General features: G+C 34.3%; 1 protein-coding gene across 1 annotated transcript; it reads right to left on the bottom strand.

The window, feature by feature from the left end:
* Positions 1-430: 430 nt before the first annotated feature.
* LOC133872957 (probable mediator of RNA polymerase II transcription subunit 26b) lies at positions 431-4,464 on the bottom strand. The gene is made up of 9 exons (XM_062310645.1): positions 3,290-4,464; positions 2,917-2,985; positions 2,695-2,777; positions 2,105-2,157; positions 1,871-1,995; positions 1,720-1,747; positions 1,291-1,604; positions 1,128-1,218; positions 431-1,030 (listed from the first exon to the last, which is right to left on the bottom strand). The coding sequence occupies exons 1-9, from the start codon at positions 3,767-3,769 to the stop codon at positions 906-908; spliced, it is 1,368 nt and encodes a 455-aa protein (XP_062166629.1). The 5' UTR covers positions 3,770-4,464; the 3' UTR covers positions 431-905.
* Between the last annotated feature and the right edge of the window lie 7,693 nt (positions 4,465-12,157).

Raw genomic sequence — 12,157 nt, 5'->3', positions numbered from 1 at the left:
GAAATTCTATTGGGTTTAATATTCTTAAACTTTATGGTAAAAAAATTATTATAAAATAGAAATTGATTCTACTTTTTCCTTCACTCTCTTATGGTCAAATTTGCTTATTCAAAAAGGGGAAAAAAAAATACGGTCACCATCCATAACAATATTCTTAGGAACAAATACCAATTTTGGCATCTTTCAAATTGCTGCCTAATTAAGCTGATCCAGTTGTTTGTTTTACCCAAAAAAAAATACAAGAATACAAACTTCTCTTTTGTTTCGACAAACGACAGCTTTGTTTCTCAACGCCCCTCCCCGCCCCAAGGAAAGGCGCGCGCACACACAAAGACCCCTTGAATCCGGCCTCATTAATACGGAGAAAGAGAGAGACTTTGAACAAGCTTGCTCAAGAAAATGACTTTGATCCAAAGCTAATGAAGAAAAATTACAAAATGAGGTTTGTATTATAGAAGTTAGTAAATTCCTCAGCAGGAACATTCAGCCTCTTTATATAGTCATTCCCAAAGAGTTTATATACGGGAATGAGTTTATGGATGAAGAAGATGCACAGATGCTGTGCAAACTAACTACATGATGATCTAATGGCTTAAAAGTCTTGATTGTGAGATGAAAAAAATTGCTGACAGGTAGTTTGATCAAGGTTCTCTGAATCTCTACAGACATTTATCTGAGCAGTAGGTCAAACTTCATTAGCTATATATAGCCTGCCTCATCCAAGTCTCTATACCTGTACTCAAATTAGGAATATAGCCTTCTCCAGCAGAAATGGGGAATGAATTTGTAATTGTTGATGCTCAAATAGGTCAATGCAGAACATGCCAAAGACACTGATGTTCTTCCTCTAACTTTAACAAGGAAGAAACTTGAAAAAGCCTAATTTCTTTCTGGATTAAAAAACCCTAGCGTCGTCCATGCGCCCAATGCCGGTTATGGTTCCCGGGTTTTATGTGCGGATTTCTATGGCCAAGCCCCTGCTTAGGGAGATCTTGTAACTCCATAACCTGTATCGTCCGCTGCTTCTTAGCTGTTGAACAAAAATGAATTACAGCTTCATCAGATTTGATATCATACTTATAATTTCAAACACTAAATACTCAAAAATTATAGGGGAAGTGACATACCATTCTCAGCTTGTTGATAACGCTCCTGAAGTTTCCTCTTTGTAGCTTCAAGTTTCACTTGGACTGCAACCTCATCCGAACACTTGAATTTCTAGTTTATGAAATAGAGATCAGAAAGAACTTAAGGCTACAAATTTGAAACAAACAAGAGATTCTTACACACCTCTTGCTGACCGGTGACCGGCTTCCTCTGGACAGCAACCTTATCAGATTTTTGGTGCAACTTTGTCTCATCATTGACCAATTGCTCTGTCCTTGGTTTGAGAGGTCTTCCAGGCCCATAATCAGTGTTTGAGGAGGGCTTATTTGGCTTCAACACAACTTCCTGTTTCTTCACTTGATGACTCTTGTTCTCCTTGGCCAGCACATTTGCCACATTGGGTGTCTGCTGTTTCCGCTTCGACTTATTTTGACAATCTTGTGTTGATTTTCTTCCATTCTCACCGTTCTTGCTGAATTCCCAACCGTTTCGAGGATCTGAAACAACATTCCCCATTCATAATCAGGAATATTAGAAGTGGGGAATTCAAATAAAGAACCAAGTAGCATAAGCTATTGCAGATAAGCATAAGAGATTGAAGATCAAACTCACTTCCGTCATCATCCATGCCATCAAAGAACTTTGCATTGTGCAGTTATGGGACACCCAAAGAAACAAACTCCAGTCAGTTCCATAAACACTATAACCAGAAGAAGATTACTTTTCTCAATGACTATAAACAAATAAGGAAAAGGATATGTACCTCAGAGAGCTCCATTGAAGTGGGTTGAGTAGCAAAGAAAACTCCATCATCCAGAGGAGGAGACGGAAGCCCCTCTTCTTCATCAACAACAGATGGATTCACAGAATCTGGGGTACCTTCCGCAACTACAAATTCGCAAATAAAATCAGTTCCTGAAACTAGATTCAGTAAATAGTTGAAATAACAGCAGACACATCTCAAGTTAAAACAAAATACTGGCAAACAAGTTCATACCCGCAATAGCTGCTGTAGCCCTAACCCAGTCATCTACCATGTCTTTCCAGCCACTGCAATCCACAAAGTTAAAAGTCATTATTATTATTAAACCAACAATATTAAAGAACCAAAAAGACACAACAGTCTAGGAACTGTCCACAGATGTGTGGATAATTCGTAACGACAAAAAAGGTAGTTTTACCATAGGGTGTTGATTTATGTCCAAAAGCATGAAAATGAATGATGAATACATAAAACGCCAAAAACGGATGGCGGTAGTCAGCAAGTGGCAATGATCTCAGACTTCATCCTTAATAAATGACAAGAATATACGAATTTTAAAAAGCTAGCTCCAACTGGCACCGGTAAGCCGAACTTAATTAAGAACACGATGTGTTTCCCAAATTAACACTTGGCTTTTAATGCACCCAAAGAAAATTTGAGATAATAGACACTGCTTAATGCTAAAAACAGCAGAAACCGATACAGAAGATAAGAAGTGCATAGAGAAATCAAAGAGAGGTGAAATACAGAAGAGATTGGCATGCATGTTTTATGCCAAAAAGCAATGATTAAACTCAATTCTATGCAAGGGAATAGTTTCATACTCAATAAGAGTCCGTGCAAGGTAACGAATCTCCTTTGATGCATGTTTCCGGAGCCTATTGACAGCCTTTCCAATCTCAGTTGCCTGGCAAAGAAAAAACTGTGTCAATCCAGTACTCATCAAAAACTATTTGAAAAGAACAGCAACCAAAGAATAACTGCTCTCAAGACTCGAGACAAATGGCAAATTAATGCAATAACTAAAGGAAAGATTGAAATCAGACCTTCAGAGTATCCACAGATAGAGCCATCAACTGAAGCTTCCTCAACGACTCTAACAATACTGAATCAGACTGTCACAACATTAACCAACGCACCACAAATCAGAAACCAGAAAACTCAACAACCTAAAGGATTATCAATAGACTAAAACCAAAATATCTCCTCAAAACAAGCATAATTCTTCAAAAAATATTCAAACCAAATCTTAAAAACCCACAGGACCGCAAAATTAAGTAATTAATTGATCATCAACAAAGCTCACGAGGCCTCGAACTTCTTTGCCAAGCAACAATCAAAGCACAGAAGCAGAAAACATAGATGGTAACCTAAAACAGGTAAACAGACCATTTCAATTAAATTACGGAAGACGCGTACCTCTACTTCACAGTCATAAAGAATATCTTTGATCCTCAGGACCTCCCCAACAATCTCAGACTCTTCCTCAATCTCATCAGTCAATGCCTCAGCTTCTCCATAGCTGTAGTTGGTAATCTGGTTCATGTTCATCTCTCCCAGATCATCTCTACTGCTATTCGCCTTGCTCTCCTTACTACCCCCGGCCTCAAACTCACACGCATCTCTATCAAACTCACTACTCTTACAACCTCCGTCATCATCATCATCTTCTTCTTCTTCACCATCAGGCACCGCCAACTCGACCCGGTCGCAACCCGAACACCGCGTCAGTCTGCAAGAGAAAAGCCTCTCGGCGATTCGATCTCTCCGCAACCTGAACTCCTTGGGGCAATCCGAAGCGGCCACCATGATCGCATGGTCGATTATGTCGAAAATGTCAGAACTCGCAGTACGAAAGTAATTCCTCCAGTTTTCCAATGACCCTGATTTCTTCGCCATGATTGAAATTCCGGGAATTCTAGATCGAAAACCGTATTTCAGCGAATACCTCGAGATCAGAAACCGATAGTCATGAGGTTTTGATGGTACCCAAAAACATAAAACCGCTTTTCAGAGAGCACCCAGATATCAGACGACTTCCGAGTGATATTTGAGCACCACGCAGATATGAGGAACCGATTATTACGGGAATTTGATAAACACCCAGAATGCAGAAATCGATCTTTGTTAGAATTTAGGCTGCGGATTGTGAATTTTAATCAGTTCGACCAGAGAACGTAGATGAAAATTATGTTGCTTCTTCGATTAGCAAATAGATTACGTAAAGATCGGATTTCGGGATATGATCATGAACAAACAGACCAAGATCAACAACAACAACAACAATACCAAAATCCTAGAAAACAAAGAACGTGGCTTCTCTTAGCCCGAATTTTCCCCGAAAATCGCCGGTTTTTTCTCTAGAAAAAACGACGCTGTTCACGGGGAAAAAAAAATTAAAATTAAAATCGTTCAGGTTTAACAGAACAAACTACTACAGATAATCTTTCTCTGTCTGCTTGGTTCTACAAAAATACCAGAGGCTACAAAAAGCCAAGAGAATTTTGTTTTCCAAAAACAAAACCACTCCCCTCGAATAATCAGAAATAATTTGTTTTGTAGGTTCCACTGTTTGGCTCAGATTTTTCCTCTCTTTCCTTTTTCTTTTCTTTTTCTTCTTCTTTTTTTTTTTTTTTTTTTTTTTCCTTTTTCTATAATCTCTTGCCTCTATTTTGACTTGATCGGTCACGTTGGCTAGAGAGAGAATGTGATTTTGGCGTTTTCTGTTTAATTTTTAATTATTATTAATCTTTTATCTTCGTTAGTAAATTCGAAAAACATAAAGGTTGAAAAGGTATTGAATACAAGGCGGTCTTTGTTTATGACCGAGTTCGGTCGGGTTTTGAGGTTATCCGAGTTTGACTCGGTGAGTCCATGTTCGAAACCAGCTCGGACATGGAAACCATTTTGTTTTGTTTTATTACAATCTGTATTTCGCGGCTGTTACTTGGCGCCTCGTGTGCGTGCTAGACTGACGAGGCTGTGATGGAGGCGCGGGAAAAAGTGTGGTGTTTTGCTGACACGTAGGAACTGTGAGGTGGTGCTCCGGAATTGTTCGGATTGTGGGTTTTAAATCGACGGTTGGCGTTTGTGGGACCCAAATATCACTTATGGTTTGCAGCGTTGGGATTGGTCTTCGATGTCCCGAAGATTTTATTTAAAAAATAAAAATAAAAATGTAAAAGGAAAATGTTAGATTTACAACACCAATACAACAACTGTACAACAATCCCTCACATGAGGGTGGGTCCCACATACTGGGGCCCACCCTCATGTGAGGGGTTGTTGTACAGTTGTTGTATTGGTATTATACAAGAATCAAATCCAAATGTAAAATTAATCTCCAATTATAGGGTATAAAAATATTTTGAGAATTTTTTTAAAAAATAATAAATAAGTCTTTATTATCGAATTCAATCTTAATTAATTTTGTTAGTGTGTAGGTTAAATCTAATTATATAATGAGGCGTATTATCCGTAGTAAAAAAATATAAAAAATAAAACTAAAACTTGGATTTTTTTTTTTTTAAAGAAAAAAAAGACTTGAAAATTAAAAAAAAAAAAAAAAGACACTGAAAAGGAAAAGGTAGGCGCGTTTAGAGTAATGTTAGAGATTATTTTTTTATCATCTTAAAATTATGTGATTTTTAGAATTATTATTAGATTAAAATTTAATAATAATTTATTTCAAATTAATTATTAATTTTAAAAATCAAGTCAATTTTAAAAATAAAAAATAAAAAAATCCTTAACATTGCTTCGGCGTTTGACCGTTTGACTTTGTTTAGCCGCGGGGAAAAAAGGCGGCCTTTTGACTTTTAGGTTAAAAATTCAAAGTGCCTGAACAAGTCGTGGTTTTTTTGGTAAATACATACTGATTCAGCGGTACGCTGGGAATTGTGAATATGTGCTTAAATTCGTCTTTATTTTATTTCTATCTTTTCTTTATTGATTAAATTGGAAACTATTATATTCATGCATGTAGGCTCCATTTGCTATATTTACTCATCTATTCTTACCATTTTCTCTCATCCTTTTGTTTACTCTTCAAAGAGTAGGGAAAAGTAAATGTTTTCCCCTGCCTTGGGAGCATATATTCTGAAATTCTGGCTACTATTTTGGGTACTACATTGAGATGGGATTCACCCAAGACAATGTAAATTATATTCAGTGAAAAATATAATTTAGCTCCTCAAATTATCACTTTTTTTTTTGGATGGTCTTTCAGACTACTAAAGCTTGCACTTTGCCATTCAACTACCAAAACCTTTAAAAAATGCAACTTTTAGCGAAATATCCCCATAATACTCCTACCACGTTTCATTTTCAATTAAAAAATTAAATAAACTAAAATTTTATTTCTTTATTTTTTTTTTTTTTTAATTTCTTTGAAAAAGATAGGTGTTTGGGGTGGCGTTATTTTCCAACTGTAACCCAATCTTCCCGACACCCCTTCAGTCACTGTTCGTTTGCAACGCAATGATGACCGATTTTATAGCCTGACTCGACGAGTTCCAATTTACAATCATCAGCTCGCTGGTCTCGGCCGATCTCAAACTCGCCTTGCTTTAGCTTTCATTGCTTTTGAAAATATCCTTCACCTGAGAGAAAAACTTATGATCCTTGAACCCCAGGTAGTTAGCTATTGGCTAACGTTTTGAATGCCAAAAAATCACAAAGAGGAAAATAGATATGAATATCAACAAACAAACTCATGGCCGTTGATTTCTTCGTTAGAAACCGATCGAGGTTTTCCACAACGATGGTAGACTTCATCGTCGTTTGTAACAAAATAAAATTCAGATTGGAATCATTCATAACCTTTGAAAGATCAATATTATAGACATCGAAGGATAGGAAATTAGCCATGTCCACGTTCGGAGAGGTGTGGACGAGTTCGCTGAGCTACAGGTGTGCATCGTGCCCAACGACGATGCTAGAAAGAAGTAATACTTCCTCCGATCAATCGCAATATTTTTTTTTTAAAAAAAAAAAAAATTAAAAAAAAAATTGGAACTTTTTTTGTATTTTTGGTATTTTTATTTTATTTTATTATTTTTTAATTGAAGAATGACACGTGGCAAGGATATTAGGGGGATATTTCGCCAAAAAGTGCATTTTTCAAAGGTTTTGGTAGTTTGGAAGGCCAGAGTGTAGGCCTTGGTAATTTGGGAGGCCATCTGGAGAAATAATGATAGTTTGGAGGGCTAAATGTATTTTTTCCTTATATTTAACATATATTTCTCATATAAATTATATTTAATAATTCACCAAAGGTACATAGTTTTATATTAGATATAGGTTATGTTTCCATTGTTTTGGTTGGCTATGTTATTTTATCGTGTAACACTAGAGAAAAAAACGCAAAATTAATGGAAATCAATATATTTTTAAAAGACTATGACTTAAAAAAAAAAAAAAAAAAAAAAATTTAGTAGAATTTGAATTGAAAAATCTTATCCAATCAAATTTTAAAAAATAATAAAAAATAAAATACTACCAGACAAAAGAGGAAGGAAAGACAAAGTAAATATTCAGTGGAAATCAAAGGATCATTCAAATCTAATGCTAAGATTTAGAGGGCATGACATGATTCTCTTCATATATACCAAATCTTGTGACAAAAGATCTACAACTATTAAATGACGATATATTTAACAAAAAGGTTCATTAATTTGAAAATCGTTCTTTATTTGCAATCACTCCAACTAAATGGGGGTGCTATGAACAAGATTGTCCAGTTAAGAAGAATCAACTCCTCGTGGTCCCAATTCATTAAATAAAATCAGCATTTTAATTATTTAGTAAATTGTTAGACGACAACCATACAACTGGTATGATGTGTTAGTAAAAATCATTGCTTTATTTTTTTTTTTTTTTTTTTTTCACTTTTTACCAATTTATTGATCTATATATAGGTTAATTATCACTGCCACGTCGTCAAAGATTCAAAGTTATATAACAATCGTATACCAATTTATTAAATAGAGATATGATATGTTTACAACTTCTATACAACTCTTGTATAATTCCAGTACAACTCCAACATTCTTTTGTCAAACTAATTATTGGATCTATTTTTCTATGTGTGGGTCCTACATATCCAATGATTTTGTACAAAAGTTCTATAGAAGTTGTATATTACTTCTTTTATTTTTTTAATAAAAGATATGATAGGTTGACAACTTTATACAATTTCTTTTCAAACTAACAATTGGATTTGTTTTTCTTAGTTATTAGAGTTGTACAAGAGTTGTAATCGTATCATATCTCATTTTACAAACCCTTATCCATCAAGAAGTTTACTTCAAATTTGCATTTATCCTCAATAAAGCCAATACTTATCCTCAATAAAGCCAATTCTTATCCTCTTACAGATAAATATCATTTATATATAGTTTTTTTTTATTTTTTATTTTTAAAGGTATAATCATTTATAGTTAGGTTGAAGGGAAAACAACTCTCTAATGTTAAGTTATGTATAAGTGAACCTTAAGATCAACTCTAATTTGGACATATTCTCATAATTGTTTCTGAAATACTGACAAAAGAATATGATTTATCCACTTATCCAAGAAAAATGAGAAAAGAATAAGATCTATCCACTTATCCAAAAGAAGGAGAGGAGAGAAATATGCAATTATCGGCTATTTTCTCTCTCTCTCTCTCTCTCTCTCTCTCTCTCTCTCTCTCTCTCTCTCTCTCTCATCAAAAGATCACAAAAAGTATTTCAACTTTTTCCTAAGAAATAAAACAAAACCATGCCAGTGACATATTATTTTAATTAGTAATACTAATAATGATGATAACAATAATAAGTTACTTTTAAAGAGACAAGGATGGATATTCTCCCTCTTCTTGAACTCATTTAAAATCTTTCTCTACTAGTGTAATACTCCTAAAAAATAAAAAGCTAAAGGAAAATAAAATTTTGAAAATAATGACATAAAATAGTAAAGTATTGACATTGTGCAAAAAAAGAGAAAAAAAAAAAAAGAAAAAGAGAAGAGATTAATCTCAATGGAAAGAAATGGAAAAAAAAAAATCATAAAAGTAAGATTTAAATGCTATAGGTTCATGTTGGAATATAAATTAAACGATTAAATTCATCTATTCTTATTAGCTTAAGCATGTGAGATAAGTGATGATTTAACATGGTATCAGAGTAAGGGTGCGTTTGAAATTGTGATTTCGTAGACAATAATTGCGATTTTAAACCAAATCGCAGAACATAAATCGTTTGGGAACTGCGTTTTTAAAAATTGCGATTTGAAAACGTATAAAATTTACTTTTTCAAATCGCAGATAAGATGGTACTTTTTTGGAAATGCAGAATTTTAAAGGTTAATTTGCGATTTTAAATATTAAATTGCGATTTTGCCAAACGCTTACGCTTAGTTGCGTTTTTAAAAATCATTTTTTTCAGATCGCACATTTTAAAATTGTGATTTTAAATCGCAAACCCAAACGGACAATAAAGGTCTTGAGTTTGAACCATGTCTTCGTTACTCACATTTCATTTCAATTAATTATTTCATGTGTTGTGTCCTCACATGTGAACAGAATTGTTAAAATATAACTTATATAATTAAATTAAGGGATAATTGTACCGTTGGTCCTTGGGGTTGGGCATAATTATTTTTCACTCCCTATGGTTTAAAAAGTTCATGGGATGTCCTCGTGGTAAACAATAATTACAAATCAGTCCCTAACACATTTTTCCATCCAAAAGTTAAAACATTCCGTTAGTCAGTCACGTCACACCCAATAGGAAGCCGACACATGTTCATTATAATAATAAAAAAATATAAAATATAATAAAAAAAAATACAAAGGGGGGTGGCTGCCCACCAGCCACCTGTGGGGGTGGCGTGCGGCCACCCCCAGTGGCTTCGGCTGCGCACCACCCCTGACAGGTGGTTGGGTGGCCTTCAGGATACCCCTAAAATCCTTTGGGGGTGGCCGCACGCCACCCCCAGAGGTGGTTGGGGGTGGCGTGCGGCCACCCCCAGTGGCTTCGGCTGCACTTCACCCCTGACAGGTGGTCGGGCGGCCTTCAGAATACCCCTAAAATCCTTTGGGGGTGGCTTGCGCGCCACCCCCTTTGGTTGGGATCGACAACCACCTCTTTATATATATATATTTTTTTTAAAAAAAAAAACAAATATTTATATTTTTACTAGATTTTTTTTTTTTTTTTTTTTTTTTTTTTTTTTTTTTTATAAATATTTTTTATTATTGTAATGAACACATGTCAGCTTTCATTGGGTGTGACGTGACTGACTAACGGAATCTGTTAACCTAATGGATGCAAAATTGGTTTAGGGAGTGTTTCATAATTATTGTTTATCACGATGACCTTTTATAAACTTTTTAAACTACAGGGAGTGAAAAATAATTATGACCAACCCCAAGAATCAATTGAGCAATTATACCTTAAATTATATAATTCATTCCTGTCAAATTAAATTTTTGGATAAACTTAAATATATCACTACGTACCGTGGGTTGAAGAACAGCTGTAATATATGTATATATATATATATATATATATATATATATATATATATATATATATATATATATATATATATATATATTATTGTACCCAAAAGTATATAGTTATCCTTTTCTTCTCAGAAAATAAGACACGGCCAAAAAACTTCTTTGATTAGGTCAATTTTGGCGCCAGCATTTACTCAGGCCACCAGCATGATTAAAGGCTGGGATGTAGATAACAACCTGAAACGTGCCATTGACCTTTTGGCTGACCCCATCGAATTGCTGCATTCATACTACAATTAGTTGAGTTTTTCAAATTATTAATAAAAATTTTGTAAAGAAAAAAACCATTGTTGTAGGTTAATTAAACCCAATCCTCTTATTTAAAATTTTGCGTCCATTGACCATTGTGATAAGAGATTCCCAATTAGCCTTAATCCACAACACTGCAAATAGTATAGTGGGTTAGACACAAATTAAGGTAGCTAAAATATCTTTTCATGAGATGGACTTATCAAATCACGTTATAAAACTAGCACTTGAAATTTAGAGGGATAAAACTAAAAAATAAAAATATTTGAGGGGTAAAATTTGAATTTTCTAAGAATCATAAGAGTATTTTAAAAAAAAAAATTGGAAAAAACAGGATGCCTTGGGGGGTTCAGGCCACCATGTGGCTCCGCCCTTGCAATCAATTATTTGTCAAAATCACTAGAAAAAAAAAATACAGCATTTATTCATCAAAGAGTAGGGTTGCAATAAAAGGTCAAGATGGGTGAGATCTCTAACAATAAACTTAAATCGAAAAAACAGTGCAAAAAACTTGAAACACCTAATAGAAAAAATGCGTGTTTTTTACTCTAGAGAAATAAAAAATTTTATGATCCTCTTTACTTTGGACAAAGCTAAATATTGGGTAGCATAAAGCGAATAGAACACCAAAACTGGTATAGTATAAGGCAGAAGAATGACTATCGAAAGAGCCTTCCACCCTACTCATGTGTAAACAAAATTTACGTGTCCGAATACGTGACCTAACCGGACAACATAAATTTAGACAACTAATTGATGGAAATTCCTACCAACATTGTACATCCTTAATTAGCTCTTTAGGTTAGGTTAGGTTGGCTTGAGAGTTTGAGATGTTTATCTTTGGACAAGAATGTAGCATGGAAGCCCATACGTGGATGGATGGATAGAGATGCTTTTCCCGATTTGTAATTAATTGGGACCCTTTTTCACGATTAATTAGGTGCCTAACTTTTTAATCCATTCGTGACATCTGCAATGATGGTTGCCGCATTCTTTATCAACTCATACCTATCCATTAAATAAACCTATTCTTTTTTATTTTCTTCAAAAATTAATATATATATTTTTAATTTTAAGATCTCAATTTCTAATTTAAAACATTGAATATTCAACGCAACGTATGTTATAATATATTATAGGGTTCAAGAATTTAAATTAGAGTTGAAGTTTATAATCACTTAGTTACATTTGAAAATTATGATCTAGTTATAGTTGAAGATGGTGATCTAGTTACAGTTGAAGTTTATCACGAAGACTATTGCTTAGTTATAGTTGAAATCTATTTATATTATTTTTATTTATCATAATTTTTTTTTTTTTTTTTTTAAAAAAAATAAAAATACAGAGAGATGTTTCAGCAAACGATGGGCTGCAAGCTGAATAACTAAAAGGCAATTCTGCCTCTCTGGCTTCTGCACTCTGAGTCTCTGCTGTGTAGCATCCCCAGTCCCCATGTCCTGAGCTTGCAGCTAT

Source organism: Alnus glutinosa, chromosome 7, assembly GCF_958979055.1.
Source record: "Alnus glutinosa chromosome 7, dhAlnGlut1.1, whole genome shotgun sequence".
Lineage (NCBI taxonomy): Eukaryota > Viridiplantae > Streptophyta > Magnoliopsida > Fagales > Betulaceae > Alnus > Alnus glutinosa.
Note: the sequence above shows the minus strand (reverse complement) of the source record. Positions and strands in the feature narration are given on the sequence as shown.

What these genes read in the sequence shown, in the direction of transcription:
- LOC133872957 (XM_062310645.1), bottom strand. Translation starts at nt 3,769, where the DNA reads ATGGCGAAGAAATCAGGGTCATTGGAAAACTGGAGGAATTACTTTCGT. An exon ending in CTTCAATGGAGCTCTCTGAG is followed by an intron (nt 1,748 to 1,870) that starts GTACATATCCTT and finishes CACAATGCAAAG; the next exon opens with TTCTTTGATGGCATGGATGA. An exon ending in TTATCAACAAGCTGAGAATG is followed by an intron (nt 1,031 to 1,127) that starts GTATGTCACTTC and finishes TTTGTTCAACAG; the next exon opens with CTAAGAAGCAGCGGACGATA.